General features: G+C 35.5%; 1 protein-coding gene across 9 annotated transcripts in view; it reads left to right on the top strand.

Annotated features, from left to right (window-relative positions):
- ZNF280C (zinc finger protein 280C) overlaps positions 1-25,735 on the top strand; it is a 61,355-nt gene that overhangs the window by 17,081 nt on the left and 18,539 nt on the right. For all 9 annotated transcript variants that reach the window (XR_011485925.1, XM_020889704.2, XM_020889706.2 and 6 more), the window contains 7 exons: positions 1,876-1,985; positions 9,955-10,066; positions 14,211-14,320; positions 15,833-16,053; positions 20,038-20,195; positions 20,883-20,983; positions 21,750-21,896. Coding sequence is in view for 8 of the 9 variants with exons in the window: in XM_020889704.2 (XP_020745363.2) it covers positions 1,876-1,985; positions 9,955-10,066; positions 14,211-14,320; positions 15,833-16,053; positions 20,038-20,195; positions 20,883-20,983; positions 21,750-21,896 (959 nt within the window). In the remaining variant the exon portion in view is untranslated. The remainder of the gene's footprint in view (positions 1-1,875; positions 1,986-9,954; positions 10,067-14,210; positions 14,321-15,832; positions 16,054-20,037; positions 20,196-20,882; positions 20,984-21,749; positions 21,897-25,735) is intronic.

Here is a 25,735-nt window from a genome sequence, read left to right as displayed (position 1 = left end):
TTCCAGGCAAGAATACTGGAGTGGGTTGCCATTTCCTTCTGCAGGAGATCTTCCTGACACCAGGGATTGAACCCGGGTCTCCCGCATTGTAGGCAGACGCTTTACCATCTGAGCCACCAGGGAAGTCCAAACGGAGTCCGTGGGGTCACCACAGAGTCGGACACAACTGAGTGGCTAATGCTAAAACAAACAACAACAAAAAGGTCAATTAGAATTGTGTAAAATTCAGAGGAATAACATTTAGTTTCAGTGGTGAATGAAGAAACAGTCTTTCTCATTATATTTACCTCTGTTAAGCCAGGAGAATTTACCGAAGAATGTAGCCAGCATACCAATATTTTCTTACTATGGCTGTGCATATTGGTGTGGTTTAGAGAAAGATTTTTAATTTTCTGAAGGCCTAGTTCTTGTTTCTCTGTCTCTAAACTTGGAATAGCACTTCTATTCAGTTATCAAAGGTAGAATAATTTAGTTTAATTCTCAGTATCACTTCCTGTGGCAAACTGAGAGATGCTAAGTAGAGTGCCACTTCAATGAAGTAGGCATGTTGATATATTTGCCGCTGATAGAGAAGCAGAATATTAAATTATTGTAATGTTTCCTAGTCACTGTGATGATTTTTATACTGAAGTATTAACCATATTTAAAAGTTATTCAAATCATCTTATTGACATCAAATATATATCAATTAGTGATAACTATTACTCAACTAGAATAATGTGTATTAGTAGTGATTCTGTCAAAAAGACATTTGACCCCGGTGAAATTTCTTTTCTAAATAACCCAGAATTTAAATGATTCTATTAATGTCTTGTGTGTGAGTCATAAAATATTTTAGCATATGAAACATGAGTCTATAAAAGGGGGAATAAAAACTGTGTTTGATGGACTACAGTCACCAAAAAGTACTATAAAAATTATTTAATGGCTTGGATAAATATCTTGAATTTCTAAATGAAAACAATACCAGTTTATTTGAACGAACAGATTTTTCTTCTAAAAGACTTTCATAGTGCTTAGTCATAGAGCACTTCATATGGTAAAACAGCCCTACTTTTGTGTGACTCTTTATACAATTATTTTATGAGATCTAGTTATTTTCTACTAGGAGTGCAAAAGGGAAATTTTTTGATGTCTTAGGGGATTTTTTTTCTGCTTTGTACCTTCTCTTGACTAGCAATTTTAGGTAAATCTCTATTCCAAATTTTCATTTGATTCCTCAGTAACCTAGAAGTTATGGGTTCGCATGCATACAACAGTGAGCAGTCTTAGACTGATCCAGAAGATCACATTAGGCTCAAATTGACTTTTGGTGTAGTGAGTAGATATGAGCTACTTTTATAAACTCTATAGATTCAATTTAGTCTATGATGGTATTCCTGTCAGTAGTCAAGAGCAGTGGTACAGTTAATCCATCAGCTTGCCCATGATGAAACTTTCAGGCTTTTAGGGGTGTGAATGTGACATGGAGATTGGGAAAGGGCTTGATTTCAGGTCACAGTAACCCAAGTTTGTATACAACCCTGTCACCATTAAAAGAAATCAATATGCTTCAAGTATTACTTATATATAGATTTTTTGGGGGAAGTTTTTCTATTATTATAATATATACTTTCACTGAAATAAAAAAATTTAAATAAATACAATTTTCATAGATACTGTGAACAGGGGTAATCCCAGCTCATTTTCAAAGGAAATAAAGAATGAAACAGTCAGTCAAGGTATAGTATTATTGTATTACTTTAAAATTAAAGTAAAATATTGCAGTAGAATTGGTTGTGTAGAAAAATAGTCAGAAAAAAAAAAGAAAATAAAAATAGTCAGTACTTGTGTAATTTTAAAATACAGGTATTGCTGATGCTTTCATGCCTTTAGGTGAGGAACTCGAAGACTCGACATCAAGTCCAGAGGCTGCCTTTCCTAGATTTCATCCTGAGTCTAAATCTTCACATAGCCCTGATACCTTTCAGAACCTGGCTCTACTTGTAAGTGTTTTTAAAACTACACAATTAAGCACAGGGACACATTTAGATATTATAATACCCAGTTAGAATTGTGGACTATCATAGCTAGTTATCAACCCAGTAGAAACATAATCACTGTCAGAAAATGTCACCATTTTTATGATAGTGCAACTGATACCCAAAATAATAGCAGCAGGAACTAACTATTCAACCTGTCAATAAATCAGATAGTATGCTCAAATTGGTATAATATTGAAAACTATGCTGTCTAAAAGTGATTTAAAAAGTATAATCAGTAATGAATATTGCATAATGGCAAAATTCTTAAGATAGTAAGCTGAACTGGGTATTCTTAATTGGGAAGATTTCTCCAAGGTCGTTACTGCTGTTTAATTTGAAAACATACTTTCATAGTTTTGTTTTTAATTTTTTTCTTTGTTTTTATTAGTTGGAGGCTAATTACTTTACAGTATTGTAGTGGTTTTTGCCATACATTGAAATGAATCAGCCATGGATTTACATGTGTTCTCCATCCTGAACCCCTCTCCCACCTCCCTCTCCACCCCTTCCCTCTGGGTCATCCCAGTGTACCAGCCCTGAGCACTTGTCTCATGCATCCAACCTGGACTGGCAGTCTGTTTCACACTTGATAATATACATGTTTCAGTGCTATTCTCTCAAATCATCCCACCCTCGCCTTCTCCCACAGAGTCCAAAAGTCTGTTCTATACATCTGTGTCTCTTTTTCTGTCTTGCATATAGGGTTATCATTACCATCTTTCTAAATTCCATATATATGTGTTAGTATACTGTATTGGTGTTTATCTTTCTGGCTTACTTCACTCTGTATAATGGGCTCCAGTGTCATCCATCTCATTAGAACTGATTCAAATGTATTCTTTTTAATGGCTAAGTAATATTCCATTGTGTATATGTACCATAGCTTTCTTATCCATTCGTCTGCTGATGGGCATCTAGGTTGCTTCCATGTCCTGGCTATTATAAACAGTGCTGCGATGAACATTGGGGTGCACGTGTCTCTTTCAGTTCTGGTTTCCTCTGTGTGTATGCCCAGCAGTGGGATTGCTGGGTTGTATAGCAGTTCTATTTCCAGTTTTTTAAGGAATCTCCACACTGTTCTCCATAGTGGCTGTACTAGTTTGCATTCCCACCAACAGTGTAAGAGGGTTCCCTTTTCTCCACACCCTCTCCAGCATTTATTGCTTGTAGACTTTTGGATAGCAGCCATCCTGACTGGCGTGTAATGGTACCTCATTGAGGTTTTGATTTGCATTTCTCTGATAATGAGTGATGTTGAGCATCTTTTCATGTGTTTGTTAGCCGTCTGTGTGTCTTCTTTGGAGAAATGTCTGTTTAGTTCTTTGGCCCATTTTTTGATTGGGTCATTTATTTTTCTGGAATTGAGCTGCAGGAGTTACTTGTATATTTTTGAGATTAATCCTTTATCTGTTGCTTCGTTTGCTATTATTTTCTCTCATTCTGAAAGCTGTCTTTTCACCTTGCTTATAGTTTTCTTTGCTGTGCAAAAGCTTTTAAGTTTAATTAGGTCCCATTTGTTTATTTTTGCTTTTATTTCCAGTATTCTGGGAGTTGGGTCATAGAGGATCCTGTGATTTATGTCGGAGAGTGTTTTGCCTATGTTCTCCTCTAGGAGTTTTATAGTTTCTGGTCTTACATTTAGATCTTTAATCCATTTTGAGTTTATTTTTGTGTATGGTGTTAGAAAGTGTTCTAGCTTCATTCTTTTACAAGTGGTTGACCAGTTTTCCCAGCACCACTTGTTAAAGAGGTTGTCTTTTTTCCATTGTATATCCTTGCCTCCTTTGTCAAAGATAAGGTGTCCATATGTACGTGGATTTTTCTCTGGGCTTTCTATTGTGTTCCATTGATTTGTATTTCTGTCTTTGTGCCAGTCCCATACTGTCTTGATGACTGTGGCTTTGTAGTAGAGCCTGAAGTCAGGCAGATTGATTCCTCCAGTTCTATTCTTCTTTCTGAGGACTGCTTTGGCTATTCGAGGTTTTTTGTATTTCCATACAAATTGTGAAATTATTTGTTCTAGTTCTGTGAAAAATACCATTGGTAGCTTGATAGGGATTGCATTGAAACTATAGATTGCTTTGGGTAGTATGGTCATTTTCACAATATTCTTCCAATCCATGAACACAGTATATTTTTCCATCTATTTGTGTCCTCTTTGATTTCTTTCATCAGTGTTATATAGTTTTCTATATATAGATCTTTTGTTTCTTTAGGTAGATATACTCCTATGTATTTTATTCTATTTGTTGCAGTGGAGAATGGTATTGTTTCCTTAATTTCTCTTTCTGCTTTCTCATTGTTAGTGTATAGGAATGCAAGGGATTTCTGTGTGTTAATTTTATATCCTGCAACTTTACTATATTCATTGATTAGCTCTAGTAATTTTCTGGTAGAGTCTTTAGGGTTTTCTATGTAGAGGATCATGTCGTCTGCAAACAGTGAGAGTTTTACTTCTTCTTTTCCTATCTGGATTCCTTTTATTTCTTTTTCTGCTCTGATTGTTGTGGCCAACACTTCCAGAACTATGTTGAATAGTAGTGGTGAGAGTGGGCACCCTTGTCTTGTTCCTGACTTCAGGGGAAATGCTTTCAATTTTTCACCATTGAGGATAATGTTGGCTGTGCGTTTGTCATATGTAGCTTTTATTATGTTGAGGTATGTTCCTTCTATCTGCTTTCTGGAGAGTTTTTATCATAAATGGATGTTGAATTTTGTCAAAGGCTTTCTCTGCATCTATTGAGATAATCATATGGTTTTATCTTTCAATTTGTTAATGTGGTGTATTACTTTTAACTGAAATAATCAATAGTGGTAATATTTAACATTTGTTAGTCTTAGTTCTAAATGCTATATGTAACTTAATCTGTTTTAATTCTTATGACTTCCCTCTGAGGTAAGCACAGTTATTTTCCCCATTTTATAGTTGAAACCGAGGCTCAGAGAGTCTAAATGATTCATCATGGCCAGTAATGATGGATCTGGGAGTTCAATCCAGGTTAACCCAAAGTTTTTTAAATATGCACATCCATACATACATTTAAGTATATACTGGTGGCTCAGACAGTAAAGAATCTGCCTGCAATGCAGGAGACCTGAGTTCATCCCTGGGTTGGAAAGATCCCCTGGAGAAGGAAATGGCAACCACTCCAGTATTCTTGCCTAGAGAATTCTGTGGACAGAGGAGCCTGGTGGAATATAGTCCATGGGGTTGCAGAGGGTCAGACACAACTGAACAACTAACACTTTTACTTTCATATGTACATTTAAGTATATGCTTTTAAAAACAGAAGCATTATCTTAGAGCAGTGGTGTATTTCACAGACCACTTGGGTTCCCTGAGAGTCTTTCAGGGGGCCTGTGAGGTCAAAACCATTGTCTTAGTAACACTAAGACCTTTGCCCTTTTTACCTCTGTCAACATTTGCGCTAGTGGTGCAAAGGCAATGGAACTGAAACTGCTGGTGGCTTAATATGAATCAAGGCAGTGGTACCCAGCTATACTAGTAGTTTTTGGATTGGTGATCACCAAGCACTCACAATAGAAAAATTTCACTTTCACTTAAGAATATCCTTGAAGAAGTGATAAATTGTTTCTAATATTATTAACTTTTGACCTTTGAATACACTTCTTTTTAAAATATTGTGTGTGATGAAATGGGTAGTATGCATAAAGCATTTCTATATCTGCAGTATGAAGTTTCTCTTGAGGAAAAGTACTTGTGAGAATGAATCACAAACTGAACTGGGTGGGTTTATTTAAAATAGAATGCAATTTTTAGTTGAAAGGATGACTGACAGAGCACCATGGAGTTGTTTATTGCTGCATAACAATAGTACCACAAACTTAGCAGCTTAAAGCAATATATACTTACTATTTCATGGTTTCTGTGAGTCAGGAGTTAGGTTATGGCCTAACTGGATCCTCTGCTGGGTCAGGCTGCAATCAGTGTTTCAGGTAGAGAGAGCTGGAGTATCATTTAATACTGCTTCCAGGCTCACATGGTTGTTGGCAGTATCCAGTTCTTTGTGGGTTGTCAGACTGAAGGCATCAATTCTTGCTGCTGTCAACTGGAGACTGTGCTCAGTTTCTTGTGTAGGCTTTCCTAGCATGACTTGGTTGCTTCCTCAAAGCCAGCAAGGGAAAGATGGGCTTTATAACGTAATCATGTACATCCTGTTACTTTTGCCAAGTTCTCTTGGTTAGAAGCAACCACAGGTCCCACCCACACTTAAGGGGAAATTAGACAAGTGTAAATATCAGGAGGAAATCATGGAGGCCACCTTTAAGATCTCTTTGGCACACACAGTGTTTCAGTACTCAGAAATACACAAAACCTGCCTCTCATGAAAGAAAACTGATAGTATTCTTGCCAATGATTAAATTTGGCCTTTCAAGCCAAAAAAAAAACAAAACATTTTTTGAAAGCTAATATCTTCATTCTGAAATTATCATCAGTAATAATATGAGCCCTGGACTAATATTCCAAGGAACCTGGATTGAGAATGAAACTCTAATGCTGATTCTGTCTTTGTTCCTAAGTAGAGCATTGTCACAACCTCTATGAGCCTCACTTTCTTCATTTCTAAAATAAGAACCTTTACCCAGACCACTGGATCTCAAACTTGGATCCTCTAAGTACCCACAGGCTGTTGTTTTTTTTTTTTTAATGTGGACCATTTGAATTTGTTACAGAATTATTTCTGTTTTATTTTGGGCCAAAGCCTTGGTTTTGGGGGAGAGACTTGTGGGATCTTAGCTCCTGGACCAAGAATCAAACCCGTACTCCCTTTATTGGAAGGACATATCTTAATCACTGAACCACCAGGGAAGTCCTTCCACAGACTGTTCTTAAGAATAGGTGTACCTAAAGATTGCAGACTACAAGAAATGCAAAAATTATTTTATTTTAGCTAGAATCAGATGAACTCAGTAATTTTCTCATGCTATAATAAGCAGTTTGGCATTTAGAAAAAGCAAACCAAGGAATTCTCTGGCAGTCCAGTGGTTAGGACTTGGTGCTTTCACTGCCGTGGTCTGGGTTCAATCCCTCGTCAGGGAACTAAGATCCCATAAGCTGCACAACAAGGCCAAAAAAAGAGGAAAAATGAAGGAAAAACAAACCACACACATAAAAAATAAGGAAACATTATTATTTAAATGCAGTTAGGGACTTCCCTGGCAGCCTAATGGTTGAGACTTTGCCTTCCAATTCAGGGGGTGCTGATTTGATCCCTGGTCAGGGAGCTAAGATCCCACATGCCTCCTGGCCAGAAAACCAAAACATAAAACAGAAACAATATTGTAACAAATTCAATAAAGATTTTTAAAATGGTCCTTGTCAAGAAAATCTGTAAAAAAAAACACAAATGCAGTTATATGAAAATCATTCCTTTGTTGGACTCAGGGAGGAAGAATAAGAAACTAGAGCTCATCCAAACTCAGAATTTTTTGTTTCTGTGGACACAGTTGTTTAATCAAAGCTCCTTAATCAGGTTCCCAATCCTAGGGAGCTTTTTAAAAATAGAGATTTTTGTCAGTTGGTCTGGAGTGAGACCTGGGCATAATAGATTAAAAAAAAATAATCTCTCCAGGTGATTATGTAGCCACAGTTGGGGATGACATATATTCTCAAATGAATTGAGAATCCTGTGTTAAGGGGATTTTCTCTGAAATTTTTAAAACTGTCTTTAACCTCAGTAACTCTTTGGGGCAGGCAGGGAGATGATTATTCCTTTTAAAGTAAATGTGATATATTTTAAACTGTTCAATATATTATTTTTGCTTTTGGAAGCTAATTATTTTTAAGAATTTTTAAATAATAAGTATTTTATATTTACCTACATTAAAAAATTAAGAGAGAAAGTAAGTGTGATATCGTTTAAGGCACAGACTTTGTAATAAGGCTAACCTGGGTTCTAAATCCAGCTTCATCAATAACAAGCTGGGTTGTATTGGGAACCTTACTTAACCATACTTAACTTTAATTTGCCTATTTATTTGTATAAATAAATGTAAATATTTATATAAATATGGGAGATCATTTTAGGTCTTCATTAGTACTGCTGTGACAACTGCTTAATAGAATACTAGTAGTACAGATCTTCCTTGACTTACGATGGGGTTACATGCTAATAAACCCATCACAAGTTGAAAATGCATTTAATACACTTATCCTACCAAGCCTAGCCTATGTTAAATGTGCTCAGAACACTTACATTTGCCTACAGTTGGGCAAAATCATCTGACACAAAGCCTGTTATAATAATGTATTCAATATCTCATGTAATTTTTTGAGTACTGTACTGAAAGTGAAAAACAAAATGGTTTTAAGTATATTGTTTGTTTGCCTTCATGATCACGTGGCTGACTGGGAGCTGTGGCTTGCTGTCACTGCCCAGTATCAAACCACATCTCACTAGCCTGAGAAAAGATCAAAATTCCAAGTACGGTTTCTGCTGAATCCTTGTCACTTTCACAGCATCATAATGTGGAAAATTGTAGGTTTGAACCATTGTAGGTCTGGGACCGTCTGTACTGTGAAAGAGGCAAGTATATTTTAAGTAGACAACAATTGGTGACTTTTATTTCAGTTGCAGAAGAATAACTTGAATCTCAGAAGTGACTTGGCAAAGGTTCCACAGTTAAATAAATAGACAGGTCTTCTGAATCCCAGTCCATCACCTTTTGTACTTACCGATGTATTTGGTATCTTTCTGAACTGCTTTATGAGATGTTAAAAAATCCCAACTGGAGAATTATTTTAACAAGTTATTTGTTGGTTTAAGAACATGTCTGCTCTCTGAAATGATGGTGGTTAATTGACCAGAATTATCACCTAGAAAAGGACTTAAAGCATGAACTTTGGAAGAACTTTTGTTTAAGAACTGTTTGTGGAGTTGCTGGTGAATGTTTTCCATATTTCTCCAAATATTTGGGGAAAATACCTTGGAGTAAGATTGTGCTTGGTTACAATTAAGTAATATGGCTATTATTGATTTTATATAATAGGTATTAAGGCTGAAATGCAGAAATCTGAGTGTTATGCCTCAAATTCTAGGAATGAATGGTTTGTGTAACTTCGATATGTCTCCATAACTTCTTAACAGTCAGTCTTTGTCAACAGAAAACTTAGTAGCAAAATAAAATTCTTAATACCTGATTGTCTCTCAACTTGTAAGCACAAAGCACTCAAGCAAGATCCTTATATTCCCATGATAAAGGTAATAATATGTTTGGGGTTTGGTGTTGGGCAGGGGGAGGTTTAGAAGAAACAAGAGAATTTTGTTTTCTATGGATGGTTAGTATGATATATAGAGTCTGTTAATCAGGACTATATTTTAAATACACGTATCTGTACCTTTTTTCCCACCAAACTTTATATTGGAAGCATTTCTTTTTGTCATTGGCTATTTCTGAAAATCATAATATTGCATGATAGTTTATTTAATTGATGTGACCATTCCACCATTGTTGGACATACAGGTTTTCAATTTTTGCAATTATAAATAATTTTCCACTAAATATTTTCATTTTCTTAGCATATATAAATGCTTGGAATTGAAATATTTAGAATGATTGGCTCAAAGGATATAAACTCTTATAAAGCCCTCAGTAGATAACTGCCAAAATTTTCTTGCAGAAAAGTTGTACCAATATATAACCTTTACTTTGCTAGTAATATTATTATTTTTTCATTTTAACGGTTTATCTAAAACTAACTTAACTTTCAGAAAAATTACAAATATAATCCAGAGAGTTCTCTTGTACTTTTTACTCAGTAGATGCTAATTTTGACAGCAGGTAATAATTATCTTTGTTTTATAACTTATTAGTAATTGAATCGTTAGGTGTATATTTACAGTATTGATGTACAGTTAAATTTACGTTTATAAAACTTTGTCAAAAAAATAATTATAACTTATTGCAGGATTTTGCAAAGAATTCATCACATGTTGAGTCAGATGAGTCTTCAGAGACATTCTGCTTGAGCCAGAGTACAATATCACTGTCTCAAGATGGATCAACAGTTTCTACGGAAGGTTTGGTTTTGGCACTTTTTCCAAGCATAGTAAAAAAGATACTTGATGAATATACATATGCAGTGAATTTCTATTTTTAAGCCTATATCTTCATGTTACATTTTTCACATATTGTAAAATGAAATCTAGGGCTTCTCAGGTGGCTCAGTGGGTAAAGAATCTTCCTGCAATGCAGGAGACACAAGAGACATGGGTTCAGGGTCTCTGAACACAGGTTCAGAGCCACGGGTTCTCTTTCTGGGTCAGGAAGATCCCCTGGAGGAGGAAATGGCAACCCACTCCAGTATTCTTGCCTGGAGAATCCCATGGACAAAGGAGCCTGGCGGGCTGCAGTCCATAGAGTCACAGAGTGTCTGATGAGCATATATGCATGCAAATTAGGGACACTAATTGTTCCTGAATACCTTTCTTGAGTGATTTTCTATAAAATCATATTTCATGATAGAATATTTTATTTCTTTTTATTAAATTGGCTAATATATATTCTTTGAGCACTTTGTCACTTGGAGCCAGCCATGCACTGAAAAATTCAATAATTTCTGTGAGTCAAGGAAGTCCCTGGTACCCTAATACTGTAATTTTTTTTTTAAATTGATTACTTGGAAGACCATTAGTGTGAGAAAAAGCACATGGTTATAGTTGATTTCAGTTAAAGAAGAATTACAGTTCTTTGATTTATACAGTAGTATACCATGAAGAAGTTTTATCTAGTTGAAAAATTCCCTATTATCAAAGCAGTTATTGTTTCTATGTTAGCAAATTAAATGTATATCACTAAGTGAAGAAAAGTACACAGAAATTTTTGTGACTGTTTACATTGTTTACAAACAAATTAGTATGTATTTACCAAATCAAAATAGAATTTATAGTAATATGTGTGCCAAAAATATTTTCCCTTGACAAGACTCGGTTTGATATTCACTTATGTAGGCATCACTTATCTAGTTAGTAAAATATCCAAGAACCAAAATAAATAAGGAGATGAAATAGATGTCTGAATTTTGATTTTATGAAGCACCATAGTCTTTAATCATAGGAAAAAAAATCTGAATTCTTAAAGCTTCTACTCTCACTAAGTTATCATACTGCAAGAGTGAAATTTTGCCTTGATGGTAAATGGGTTATAGTTGATTAGAAAGAGGCTTGATCCCCTGTTTTTGCAGCCTTTATTAAGTCACCTAACCAATATCTTTACACCTTAATTCTCTCATATTATTAAAATAGATATTTTTATTTTCTCATGTAATGCATTCATTCTCCAGACCTGAAATCAACCATTTAGCTATATAATTTTGATTCTTGCTCTCCTTATCTCGGGGCTTTTTTGAGGCTCAGGTAAGTGAAAAGTGAGAAATGCATTAAAGCTTTAAAAGACAATAAACATTGTTAGAATTTACTCATGAGGCAGCAGTGAGTGGTGGCATGAAGTGAGATCTAATTCCTGCCCAGGAACTGAACCTGGGTAGCCTGGATGGAAAACCAGGAATCCTAGCCACCAGACCAGCAAGGGCTAGAAGCTATTTTTCCCTGGATCTTTGTCCCCCAGTGAAAACTGCAGTTATCACAGAGGCAAAAATATGCAGGTAGGAAGTTTATTATTAGAGACAGCACAGCAACAAGTCAGAGAGCACATAGATAAACTGTTTGTTTAGTTGAGATGGAAGCAAGGCAGAGATGCACACCCAGAGAGAAAGAGTGTGGGTGTCCCCGTAAGGAGGAGTGCAGTAAAGAGGAGGTTAAATCATTTATATAGGTCAGTTCTTCTGGGTCTTTGTTTACCTTTAGCCAATTTTCTGGTTTCTTTTTCCACACCTGACCTATCCTAGGGCCCTCCTCAACATACATTAGCAACTTTTTCCCAAGATGGATTCTGGCCCAGAGGCCCTTAGCATCACATACTCTGGGGTGGTGCCCTCTCCTTTTTGACCCCCAAGGAGCCTTTCTGTACGTGTGAGATGTCTCCCTTGCCCGGAGGATGGGAAATATATGACCTCCTGATCTTTTAACAGGGTTTAGTCCACTCTGTCCCTGCCATAAAAATGCCCAGTGTCTGGTTATTTACCCAATTCCTGTTGCTGGTTTTTATATCATGGTTTAGATTTCAAAGCATAGATAGGAGTCCAGATTTCAAAGTATAGATAGGAGTCCAGTTATAAATATGTGGTCCCAGAGCCTGTTTGTCTCTTGCTTTAGGAACGGTAAACAAGGGCTAGTAATGAATGTCCAGCCTGGAGCTCATCTTCTTCTCACCCCAGCAAGTGTGAACAGGGGGTCAGTTATAAATCCCTAGCCTGGAACCCATCTGTCTTCTGCCTTGGAATGATAATTATGATAATATGTACTATATGTTCAGAATCATGCTTAATGGACCCCTGTCTAGGATGACCATAAGTTCTTGGAGAGGGCTGGATTTGAACTTGATTTTGAAGAAGGAGAATAGTATTTTTATTGATTCTGTTGAAGATAGTGAACAGCACAAGCCAAAGCCAACAGAGATACGTTGAATCAGAATTTAAAACTTGAGCTCAGAGTGATCTTATTTATTTTGGCGATTTATGCATGCTGTAAAAATTATTATATATAAAACAGCCTGTTGGATAACTGGTTGCCAAGTCCAAATAGCAGCGCCCATTGGTTGTTCAGTTAACCTGAGGATCTGAGAAGAATGCTAGTGTGATTACACAGAAATTAGTTCTAAGTACCTGCAATAAAACTATCAGTAATCACATGTTTGAAGATGGGAAAGAAGCATTTCTGTGTTATTTGAAAGAATGAAATGCAGCTTTGACAGAGGAACCCACTGTTGCAATACTCTCTTTCTGGCATATTATCTATTCTGTTTCTCTTATTAGTGTAGAGTTGGAAGCATTGAGTTACATGCAGGTTTAGAATCTTTATCACAAAGTATGTGTGTGTGCGCTCTGTCATGTTGGACTCTTTGTGACCCCATGGACTGTAGCCCGCCAGGCTCCTCTGTCCGTGGAATTTTCCAGGCAAGAATACTGGAGTGAGTTGCCATTTCCTACTCCAGGGGATCTTCCCCAACCAAAGATTGAACCTGTGTCTCCTGCATTGACAGGCGAATTCTTTACTATTGCTCCATCTGGAAAGCCCAATTATGTGTTATTTTCAAAAGGCACTTTTTCTGGATCTGGTTACAGCCTAAATAGCCCCACTTTTGCAAATACCCTCAATCGCATAATTCTTTAACCTTTAAGGTTATGGTTTTCAAACTCAAAGCTATTCTTAGCAATGAAATCTCTATTCAAACAAAAATTTTATGTAAAAATATAATTTAAAAAAATACAAGGACAATGTCTCTATCTGTGCCCACTGTATTCCCTAAAATGGAACCATTAGGCTCAGGGAAACATAGTTTGAAAGCTATCATACTAACTCCAAACCTTTTCATATGAATAAGTGAGGTATTGACATTCAAGATATTCGAGATTAGTTGATTCTACTTTGCCCGTAGGAATTATATAGTGTAAACTACCCATCAGATTGTTAAGTGGGAAAAGAATCAACTCAGTTTTCCATTAGATATCTTGGGACTTTTTCCAAGTATCTTAAGGAGTTTCTCTATGTTTTTAGATTAGAATACATCACATGAATTTTTCAAACTGTGTTATCCATAATGACTGTTGTGCAGTTTCTACCTGTTGATCATACAAATTTTGATCATTCTTTATTTTCAGTTGTATGATATCATAGTTCAGTTTTATTACCTTTATTTCCAAAGTATTCTTACTTAATTTTAAGTATAAGGCCATTTTAGTAGCATTTGTAAGCAGTATTCTATGCTAAAGCACCTTCAAATACCTTTCCCACTATTTTAATCATTGTAGGTCTAGATGAAACTCTGTCTAAAATAAAACATTCTGATATTTCTAAAGTAAACACTGTTAATCCAAAAAAGCCAAAGACCAGCGAACATGTTTCTGAAATAAATCCTTGTGCTTCATTGTCTTTAATTTCTCCTCCTTCCTGTGTCATGTTGTCAAAAGGTAAATAGAGAGCATAAAAAAGAAGCTGTATTATTTATACATAAATATCAAATTATTATGAATTTTAAAACTGCTGTTACTGGTTGGATTTAAGGTTAAAAAAGAAGAATTTGAGTCATAAAACTCCTTTATTTTAGGTGCACAAACCTCACCAACTCCCAATAAAACTGGACCATTTTTTGTAAGAGCCTGTCCGAAGTGCAATGTTCAGTTCAATCTTTTGGATCCTTTGAAATATCACATGAAGGTAAAACTTTTTGAAATTTTATTTTTAAAAATATTCACAAATCTCTGAAAATTTTAGTATTAAAATATTAAGGATTGATGTATAGTAAATGCTAATTTGTCCAGATATTTAGATAAGAAAGCTTCTCACTGGTATTTTCATATAACTTAAGTAAAAATTGATATTCATAATGATACCTTTATAAGAGATTTTTAAAATCCTTCCAAATAAATTTTTAAAATTAAGTTTATATACACTACATATTATAGTTAATTTTTAATGAAATCATATACTAATCAGAATATTTTATTGATTAGATCATGCCATTCTTCAGACTTCTTATAAAGCAGGTCTTTTTATTGATGCTTAATCTTCCATGTAATTTGATTCTTTTTTTTACATTATTTTCTGTCCACGGTGATATATGTATGTCACATTACTCAGTGAAAATCTTAGCTTTGCATTTTAACTTTGAGCACTCAGACATAAACTCCTTATGGTGGTGCATTTCATATGAAATGATAGCTTTAACTCACGGATTACAGTTTGTGTAGTGTTATAAATTAATTCTAGCTTTATATTGGTGTAAGAATCTCTTGAAATTAAGTTTTAGGTAATTTTCAAAGTGCTAAATGAAAATATTTAAAAAATATTTTAGTAGATACTGCACCGTTCTATGCATCTGTGAAAAGATAGTCTGTATTCTTTTTGTATGCCCAGTATAAATGGCAGGAAGCAGGGAAGGAAGCAAGAAAAATGGCAGTGTAGAAAATAATGCAGGAAAGAAAATTGAGAAGAAAGGAAGTTATGTAGGGAAAGTTGTTGCTCACTGTTTCAAAGATTGGCATTTTTTGCTGTTGTTCAAATTCAACATTTTACCAACAAAATGTAGAAAGAAAAGAAATATCCTGGAATTCCAAATACAGTCTCTTTATTCTTGGGCAAAACTGTATTTGGTCTCTATCACTGTTCCTAACTCCCTGAGTATGACTTCTGTTAACTGGACTTTGGGCTTTGGTTTTAAAAGTAAGAAGTAACTTCTACAGTGCTTTCAGGTTTTCTATTTATGTAATATTGTGTGGAGACACTTGGTGTTTTTATGTTTTGCATAATAAATGGAGAGAGAAAAGAAAAGAAAATGAATTTGTTATCTTTATTTAATTTGGGAGTAATATGGTCACATGATTCAAAAAGCACAAGAGGGAATACAATGAAAAACATCACCCCTGGTCCTGTTTGCCTAGTTCCCAGTACAACTCATAAAGGAAATATTAACTTGTTTTGTATCTTCTTTGATTTTCTTTCTGCATATACAGGCACGTGTGACTGTTCTTATTTTTCATTTGTTGTTATACAGAAGTCATAGCATATTATATATACTTCTGCACCTAGGGAAAGTGGCAAACATTCTCTAACTTGTAGCTTTTATTGTTTGTTTGTAATTAAAACTATGGGAGACTATATTTCCACATGAGTGAGCCTGTATCTCACTTTTAAAAGAAATATAAATGAGGCTTTTTTTTTCTCTTTCAGATTTGTTGTCCAGACCTGGTAGATGCATTTTTGGAAATGATTAAAGTAGAGCTTTCAAGCACTGAAAATAGAAATACGACTGGTGGAGAGAAAAGAAAATTGATTATGTTAGTTAGTAACTTTTACTATGGAAAACATGAAGGAACTGTGGATGAAAACGAGAAGACTTACACAACCTTTAAATGCCACAGTTGCTTGAAAATTCTTAAAAATAATGTTAGGTATGTAAATATTTATTTCTATTTCGATTTGAAAATTGAGTGCTACAGGTGTAAATATTATATTTCCTTTAGATAAGCAGTATTAACTTTTTACTGAGAATAAAAGCAGATTTTCGTGTTGAAAAGCTCATCCTTTCTTACATGTTTAGGAGTTTGACGCTTGGACCCATTTAGTTGTATTTCTTTCGGATAGCTTAAGACAGGACAAAATTTATTTCAAGCTAGGGGAAATTCTCTCTATCATTCGACTAGGAATTTCCATGAGATATTTTTACTTTTTAACTGCTTCTGGTCTTACTTTTCCTATCACAGGAAGAACCACTTTATCCAATTTGACCTCTCCATGTCTGTCTTATTTAATATTCTAATTTTACAATTCATATTTATAGTTTTTAGTACATTGGCCTTGAGAAAGTGATTTTTTTAATCTTCTTTAAAGTACTAGTTCTAGGCAGCATGTATGCTTTGATTTTATAATGTAACACATTTTCAAAGTAGAGATTTAACTCTCAGTGGAATTCTGAAGAGTTAATATATGTATGCTTTAAACTTTAGAAATTTGTGCTTTACAATCTTTGAGTTATATGGCATATTACATATCTGTTATCCTAAGTGAGAGAGTAACAAGACTTATTGATTAGTATTTTTTAATTGGCTATATATCCTGACATTTTTCCAATATTTTATTATAAAAAATTTCAGATGGCAAAATTGAAAAAATTTTAGTGAACATACCTATATATTTATCACCTCGATTCTACCATTAACATTTCACTATATGTACATTGCTACATATCTATTTATCCATAGACCTATCTGATTTTTTATACTTTGCAGAGCGAATTGCAGACATCAGTGCACTTCCCTTAGGTGAGATGCATACACGTATATGTATGTCTGTACCTCTATTGTGACACACATGCATATCAACTTTTAAAAATGTTTACCCTTGAAAACCATCATTTATAACTAGCATCGCTAAATATTCTATAGGTAGGTCATTTCTAAGCCTAGCATTTATTTTATTTTCTGGTGAATTCTTGGGTCCAAAATGAAGTACTTACGAAAACACTGGAATACACTGTAATATAAGCCTAAAACAATTGTGAGTGCTACATTTATGACAGCACTTTATAGTTTTGAGAGACCTTTGACATATATTATTCATATGAGTTTTCACACTTCTTTACTTCTTTTTATCAAGCGCTACCAGCTATCGGTTGTTAAGGGTCCCAGTAGGTTAATAGAAGAGAAGTTGTGGTTTGAGATATAACACTGAGACAGTGTTATGATAGAACTTTGTGACCTCCTTCCATATTATCACTCATAGTAAAATACAGTAGAAAATAATGTTAGTAGATTTGGCAAAATGCATAGGAAAGTGGTTCACTAGTTAAGTTTCTTGTTACGTGTGTGTATGTGTATAGTCAGTCATGTCTGGCTCTTCGCAGCCCCATGAACTGTAGCCTGCCAGTCTCTTCTGTCCTTGGGATGTCCCAGGCAAGAATACTGGAGCAGATTGCCATTTCCTTCTCCAGGGGATCTTCCCAGCCCAGGGATAGAACCTGTGTCTCTTGCACCTCCTGCTCTGGCAGGTGGATTCTTTACCACTAACGCCACCTGCAAAGCTGAAATATTATGCATCTGATATTAGAAGTTCTTCCATCATTAGCTTTTTGGCTTTCGTTTAATGAGATTAGTCCATTTAATATTAACATGAAGTTTTGTTTTTTTTGTTTTCATTTCAAAAGACTGACTACAGATTTCTAGATTATCAGAATATCTAGAAATTTTAAACTAAGCATATTTTGTAAAAACCTAGGAATGTTGTGGCATTTTGGACATACTTTTAGTAAGTGAAACGGAACCAGGAAACATTGGATAGCCAAAGATGCTATATGTATTAAATAACATTTTACCTTAATGATTAAAAACTAGGACAGCACATTGATGGTTTTAAAGGATGGTAGATGTTCATAGCTCAAGATTTCTCCTCTCAGCCCTGTCAAAAAATTGTAGGATATTTTTTCCTACAATTAGTGACACCAAAACCAGTTAGAGCTATTTTATTCTGAGAATAGACTCACGAGGGGTTTTCTTTTTTTCATATCTCCATCTGCTGGTTTAAGAAGTGTGAGCTGCTGATGAGGGCAGGGTAATAACTAAGGAATAGCTAGTTGGTTAACATTTTTTTTATCTGGGTGTTCCGTGAGACATTCAAGATCTTAGTTCCGTGATCAAGTATTGAACCTGTGTCCCCTGCAGTGAAAAGTGTGGAGTCCTAACCACTGGACCATCAGAGAATTCCCAATATTATTTACACACATAAATTTTACTGAAGTTACGAGCTGAAAAGTTAATGGCTAATGACCTTTAAATGTAAATTCTTAGGCAAGACTAGGATTTTTTAAAAGATTTAAATAGAGATGATGTTAAAATGAAAGAAGGAATAAACGATACTTCAAAGCAAACCATGAGCAGCTCTAAATAGAAGTGATGTTCTGTAGATGTGAAGAGATAAATGTTAAAACCTCCATAATGATTATTGTCTAGGTTACAGACATTATTACTTCATTTCATGATTATTTCCTTTGGGGACTCGGTGACTAGCTGTTAATATTTGACCCAGACTAAAGATTGTAATTTTGATTAAATAACTTTACTTTGAAATTCAATAAAACATCGCAGTAAGCCCTTTGAAATAGATAAGCCTGTTTATATTGTACTCTGTGCCATTGAAGGTCATAGTTACTTCTCATAAGAAACATTTTAGGGAATCTGACAGCAGAATGTAGAACTGAAGAATGGACAGTAAGTGCTACAGAGGGAACAATCTGCGAGTTAGAAAGAACCATTTGTGATAACTAAACATGTCATTAAATAAAAAGATTCTTGTAGTTATAGGTGTTAAAATTGCTGTTACATGCATTTAGAAATCAAGACACAAATAAAAATACTAATAATTTGTCTTCTAAGCACCTGAAAGCTATTGTATATCGCTGAGGCCATCAAGAGATTTCTCTCATCATTCTTTTGGTGGTAGCTGCTTTTGGTGGTAAAGTTCCCTTCATTTAGGTATTTATTTTAAAATGTAGATAGTATTTCACATACAGAAAAGAAGCCTGTTTTTCCTTACAAAAAAATTTTAATCTGAAATAATGGTGAAGAAGCTAATTAGTGGTATTAACTATATTAATGGATTATTTTAAAACAAAAGATGTAAACTGTTTACTGATGCACTTAATGAAAGTGATTATTTGAAGTGCACACTTTTCAAGAGGACTTGAAATGAGTCCACAGGGTCCTCTGACATCTTCCAAAGGAAGGTCTTATCATGAGGCTGGAAGGATAATCAGGGTGCCACCTGAGAGCTCTGTCCCTCCTCAACTTACGGTGTGGCCCACCAGAAATAAGTGCAAGTTATTACAAGTTTGTGGTGAATATGAGTGTGTCCCTGCGGTTTACCAGTGGAAACGACAGATGGCTGTGAAAGCACTGGTGTCAGGCTCTGAAGCAAACCCACCATGACCAAGCCGGAGGGACTGCAGTCCAGGAAAGCCTCTCACAAGTCAGCGAAATGGAGCTGGGGGAGATAAAAAACCAAGGTCCCTTAACAAATTAACAGAGATCAGAGTCAGATGTTATCAAGTGTAGAAAATATCCAGCAGCTCTAGAGGAAACAAATTGCTGAGTTCCAGCTTCAAGGAAGAGCTAAATCATATGTGTTCTTTCTTGATTGAACTACTAAAGCATTATATCAGAAAAACAAGAAAAAGTGCTATTGTAAAGCCTTTGGAATTATAAGTTGTAAAAGAGCAAATAAATTGAATTGCAAGTGTGAAAGATCGAGAGGATTGATGGCTTTGGAGGTGTTACTGTGAGTAATGCACTTGCATTTTTAACATGTAAGTTCAGATACTTATTTGTGAGATTGGTCTTTGGTTATACATTTGAATATTTGCACCTGTTGACTATCATGTGTAGGTTTATGAACCACACGAAGCATCATTTGGAACTTGAGAAGCAAAACAGCGAAAGCTGGGAAAACCACACCACCTGCCAGCACTGCTACCGACAGTTTCCCACACCATTTCAACTGCAGTGTCACATTGAGAGTACACATACTCGCCTTGAGTTTCCTAGTAAGTCACAGTTTTATTAAACTCCTGAACATGAATAATTTTGATTAGCTAACCTATCAGGCATCCTTAAGAATTCTGTTGGAAAAATAAGAATAAGAAGTAGATTTTGTAATTTGGGGAAAGCTTGAAAGCATATTTTAACTTGTATAAACTTTTCAATACAATTACTTACTAAAGTTGAAGTCCTGCTTGTAAATTGAAATATCCTTGGCATAACTCATGCATTGTACATAGGTGGCAAATTAGAAAACTCAGATGCCCTAGTTTGCAAATACGAAATAGGTGGTTTTCACTTATACTGTAATAAGAAAAGTAACTGCCTATTGCAATAGGTAAAATCACAGAGTCTGGAGTTAGACAGCTTGAATTCAAATCTCAGCTCTGCCTCTTTAAAACGGCTGTGAGATGGCAGGCAAGTTACTTAATCTTTCTGGGCCTCAGGTCCCTTATCTGACAAAAGGGGATAAGGTTAACAGTACTGCTCTCAGTGATGGTATGAGAATAAAGCAAACTAATAATAAGTAAAGTCCTTAGAACAGCATCACAAAGTTAACAACTGTGAATTGTTGGAACTACCGTCGACACTACTAGTATTATTTGTTGTTGCTGTCGCTGTGGATATACAGATTGAATCTTTGATTTATATACATCCTTAAAATGGTGTAATGTGTGTTTTTCCACTTTCAGCTATTTGTAAAATCTGTGAATTATCGTTTGAAACAGAACATATTCTTCTGAAACATATGAAGAACACTCATAAACCTGGTGAAATGCCATATGTTTGCCAGGTACACAGACATTTTATTGTGTGTCTAGGTATTTGTTTAGTTTTCAGGAAATAGTACTGCTTTTTTGATTCTTTAAAACCATTTAAATAAAAATGAGTTACCAAAATGAAGAACCCCTTTAGTATTTGAAACTCTTGGTGTAACCCATGTATGTGTGGTGGTGGGTTGGATTTGATCTTTGGGTCATAGTTTGCTGACCCCTGTACTAGGCAGACAAAAGCCCTGCTAGAGAAAGACAAACATACACGCTTTCTTACCCTGTAGGGAAGACCACAGACATGCTAGAGAAATAGGAATTATTGTTAGTTATGAGGAACTCAAGGCCTTTAGGGCGGTATTTTTCCAAAATTTGACGTGGTTCCCAATAAGATAGCAAGATAAAGAGAAATTGCCTGTGTTATAACCTGTATGCTATTTAAAATCCAAAGAAGAGAATGCTCCATTTCATGTAACAGGAAGAACTTTATAGATCAAGGGGTGTCAGAGCTTGAAAATTCAAGTCAAGCTGGGGGATGGTAGATTTGAAAAGAAGAAGGGAGCTATGGATGTTTAGAAATACATCCCTAAACTTTGCAAGACAATTTTTCTGTTTCAGAGATCATGTGTATTAACTTGTAGTATCAGGATCCGTGGTTATATAGGCAGCAGAGCTGAATTTGTAGTACATAATATTACTCTAAACAAATGAATTATTGTTCCTACTTTTATATAATTGCATATCGTTTATAATTTTGCAAGTTTAATTAACTCTTCTGTATACTTCTAGGTTTGCCAGTATAGATCATCATTATTTTCTGAGGTAGAAACTCATTTTAGAACATCCCATGAAAATACTAAGAACTTGCTGTGTCCATTTTGCCTCAAAGTTAGTAGGATGGCAACTTCCTACATGAATCATTACATGAAGCATCAGGTAAGATGCAGCAGTTCTCATTTGTTCATTTTGCCTTAGTGAAAAGGTTATATATCTAAAACTTAGAACATTGGTTAGTTTCGTTCTAGAAGGAAAGCAAGTGAAAGTGTTAGTCGCTCAGTCGTGTCCAACTCTTTGCGACCCCATGGACTATAGCCCACCAGGCTCCTCTGTCTATGGGATTCTCCAGGCAAGAATACTGGAGTGGGTAGCCATTCCCTTCTCCCAGGGGATCTTCCTGACCCAGGGATCAAACTCAGGTCTCCTGCATTGCAGGAAGATTCTTTACCGTCTGAGCCACCAGGGAAACAGAAGGAAAGCAAAGTTGTTCCAAATAACACAATTAATTTACAATTTATGCTGAAATACTTGGGAAGCTTTCACTGCTTTTCCTTGTCTGCTTCCTGGTGGTGATGAGGCTCAGTAATGGTGAAATTTCTAAAAGGTAAGTAGAATTAAGCAGCCTAAAGTGGAGGAAAATTTAGTTGGATATTTCAAGGGTTTAAGAATGGTGAGACTAGGAATGATTTTAAAGGTAGTTAATCAAGACCGTGGGCTTCCCTGGTTGCTCAGACGGTAAAGACACCACCTGCAATGCGGGAGACCTGGATTCCATCCCTGGGTTGGGAAGATCCCCTGGAGGAGGGCATGGCAAACCCACTCCAGTGTTCTTGCCTGGAGAATCCCCATGGACAGAGGAGCCTGGCGGGCTATAGTCCATGGGGTTGCAAAGAGTCGGACATGACTGAGCAACTGACTAGCACAGCACAATCAAGATCAAGGAAAAGGATAAAGTTTTAACTGAGGAAGATAAGATTGAGGATTCATAATCTTTTGCGTTCCTCTTTTCAAACTTTATTTCCACTTTCTCACCCATTTTTTATTATAAGACATGTGGTTGTCATCAGTGATCCAGGATGGTCTCTTGTAGCAGCCAGTGACGAAGGAAACAGCAGTAACACATTTGTAGTTGTGAACTATGACAAAGAACTGTGTTTAGGTTGTAACTTGTTTCTTGGATGACTTTGGACCCTTCTATTTTGTAATTTCTGGGATATTGGTACTAGTGCTTGCTCCTTTCCCTTAAATTTTCATTTTATGCTTGCTGGTTCTTTACCTGACGCAATTAGACCATCCTTTATGTGGACTGAAAACTTTGATAAAACAGTGAGCCTATTAAGTGTTTGAAAGAGCAGTCACACATTTGCCAAAATCAGAAGTCATTGAATTTACTCAATCTGATTACATAATCAAGTTTTTTCTTCTCACTGACTGATCAGTTCATCACATTTTCTTATTATCAAATGCATTATCATGGCCATTTTTTTCAGCACTTGTGCTAATGTTGCTTTCAGTTCCAGTCATTAGATGATCATGAAATCAACTTGTAGGTGTTAATTGGAAAAAAATTATAAAAATAGAGTATCCAAATACATTCAGGATCACCTTTGTTGTGTCAGCACACTTGTTGTTTTGTTTTGTTTTGTTTTGTTTGGTCCTGGTATGTCACCTCACTGTTACAAACCTATAGCAAAATCTTTCTATTCAAGTTTCCCCAGCAGTGTTCCATCAGATATCAAGTAGATAGATGATCTACTCTAAAATTGTTCCTGGAAAAAGAAATTCAGTAAATGGCTGAACTTACAAAATAGCTTTTTATTTTTAATAGAATTTTTCAGAGCTTTTCACGTGCTAAAAAATAATTAAAAGATCATAAATTTCCAAGCAAAGAAATGGTATATATTGTTTCCAAAACTTATTTAACCATTAAATCCTTTATTTGCATAATACATTTTAACATCTCTTGAGGAATAGAGCTTGTGAAACACTGATCTTGATGGTCTCTGTTTTATCTTTTGACCTTTGATTTTGAAAGAAAGACTCAACGAACATCAGTTTGAGCATATTCTGGGAGATAATGAAGGTCACAAAAGCCTGGGGTGCTGCAGTCTATGGGGTCTCAAGGAGTCAAAAACAACTTAGAGACTTAACGACAAAGAGATATAAAGCAGTAGCTTTATTTTATTGTGAAACTTTTAACGTAACTCTTTTTCTTGTGCTTTACTAAGCTCCAGAGTGAGGTGTGGATGTGGAAAGAGTAATAGATGTTTAGAAAGGTAAAGAGATGGATGGGCCTGCTATGTGGACTGTGTTTCCCACGTGATTTAACCCAATCTGTAATCAGTCTTCGTACTGTGAGTTGTGTGTCTTAACTTGCCACATATATAGGAAAGTGTTAACTCAGCAAGTCTGAGTTGCTCAAATCATGCACATTTTCAGAAGGGCCTACTTGTATAACTGGCCCTTGGCTAACTCTTGGAAACTGAGCTTCTGTTATTAACTGATTAAGTGTTTTACATGCCTGAAACCTTGAGGCATGTTGTACCAGCTTTTCTAGCTCATTTGTGCAATAATATGATTGTGGTGACCTCCTGCTTTTCTTCTGGGAGTCTGAAGATTAGGTGACTGAAGCTCATAAAAAACCCAGACTTTTAGACTCAAAATATCTTCCTTAGAAAACAAAACAGAACCCCCAAAACTTCACACTTGTTGCTACAGTTGGTTGCTGGGGGATTGATGAGCGTGTCCTGTGCAACTCCATTGGGAGAGGGCACTTGGAAACTGGTATCAGTATCCACCAGATTTCACCTCATGCACTTTTTTCCTATATTCCTGTTCTGTAGCCTGTCACTGTAATAAATCATAGCTGTGAGTATAACAACTTTTAAGCCCTATAAGTCCTTCTACTGAGTCATCAAACCACGGAGTACTGATACACCATGGGTGCCCATTTGTTTTATAAGTTTGGCATACCTACGAGGTAGGCAGTCTACAATCAGTAGAGGAAAGAATCTATTAATAAGGATCATCAGACATCCTTCAAAGTATTTGCAGTTTGTATAATTGTGCATGAAAGACTTGAAAATTATAGCTAAGCAAGTTTATAAGCTTGTGTAATTAAGATGCTATTAGGGCAATTTTAGACAATAAGAATTGTTAAGTTCTTTATATAAATATGGGTCATTTTGTTCTTTTTTAAGACTTTGGTTGTAACCTTTTCCTTAAAATAATATGTTATTATGAATTGAGTGATTTTAGAACCAGCAATAGTTTGTACAACTTTTAAGAAATAATGAAGGATTTCACTTGTGTTAAATAGCCTCATTAGATCTTTATAGTAATAACAAGCAGTTAACATATATTTATCACTTGCTGTGTGACAGTCACTAGTGCTTTTACTTGGATTATCTTTTTTAATCCTCACAACCACTTTATGAAGCAGGTATGTAATCATTTCCATTTCACATACAAGGAAACAAAGCTTTAGAGATAGTTAAGTTAATTTTCCCAATATCACATTCTCTAATAATTGGCAAAGCCAAAAATTGACCTATGGCCCAAACTTTTACTTCAGAGTCATTCTTTACTGGCATTAGATCTAAAGGCAGGTATTACAGATAGTCAGAATTAGCCTTGAAGACCCTCTGATCACCCAGACAATATGATATCTTTGTCAAAAAGTTCAATACAGTTTTTTTCTCTGTCCTTGGGATAGGTCACCATTTTTTTGTTGAACATCATGTTATTTTAAAAATGTACTGTATTAGCACATCACAAGCATACATGTAATAAAGAGATATGAAAGACTTGAGTTCAACTAAGGGAATCTTCAATTAATGTCCTCATCTCAGGGCTCTGGGCAAATGCTCAATGAATGGAATATCAGATATTTCGAACTAGTTAATGTGCCTGCTTCTCGTATGTACTGTCATTCTCTTGCTGCCTGCCTCACTGTTTATTTAACAGATATTTATTTAGTGCCTAATATATGTCAGAGA

Source organism: Odocoileus virginianus, unplaced genomic scaffold (genome assembly GCF_023699985.2).
Source record: "Odocoileus virginianus isolate 20LAN1187 ecotype Illinois unplaced genomic scaffold, Ovbor_1.2 Unplaced_Scaffold_2, whole genome shotgun sequence".
NCBI lineage: Eukaryota > Metazoa > Chordata > Mammalia > Artiodactyla > Cervidae > Odocoileus > Odocoileus virginianus.
The sequence above is the reverse complement of the archived record's forward strand: the minus strand, read 5'-3'. Positions and strand labels throughout refer to the sequence as shown.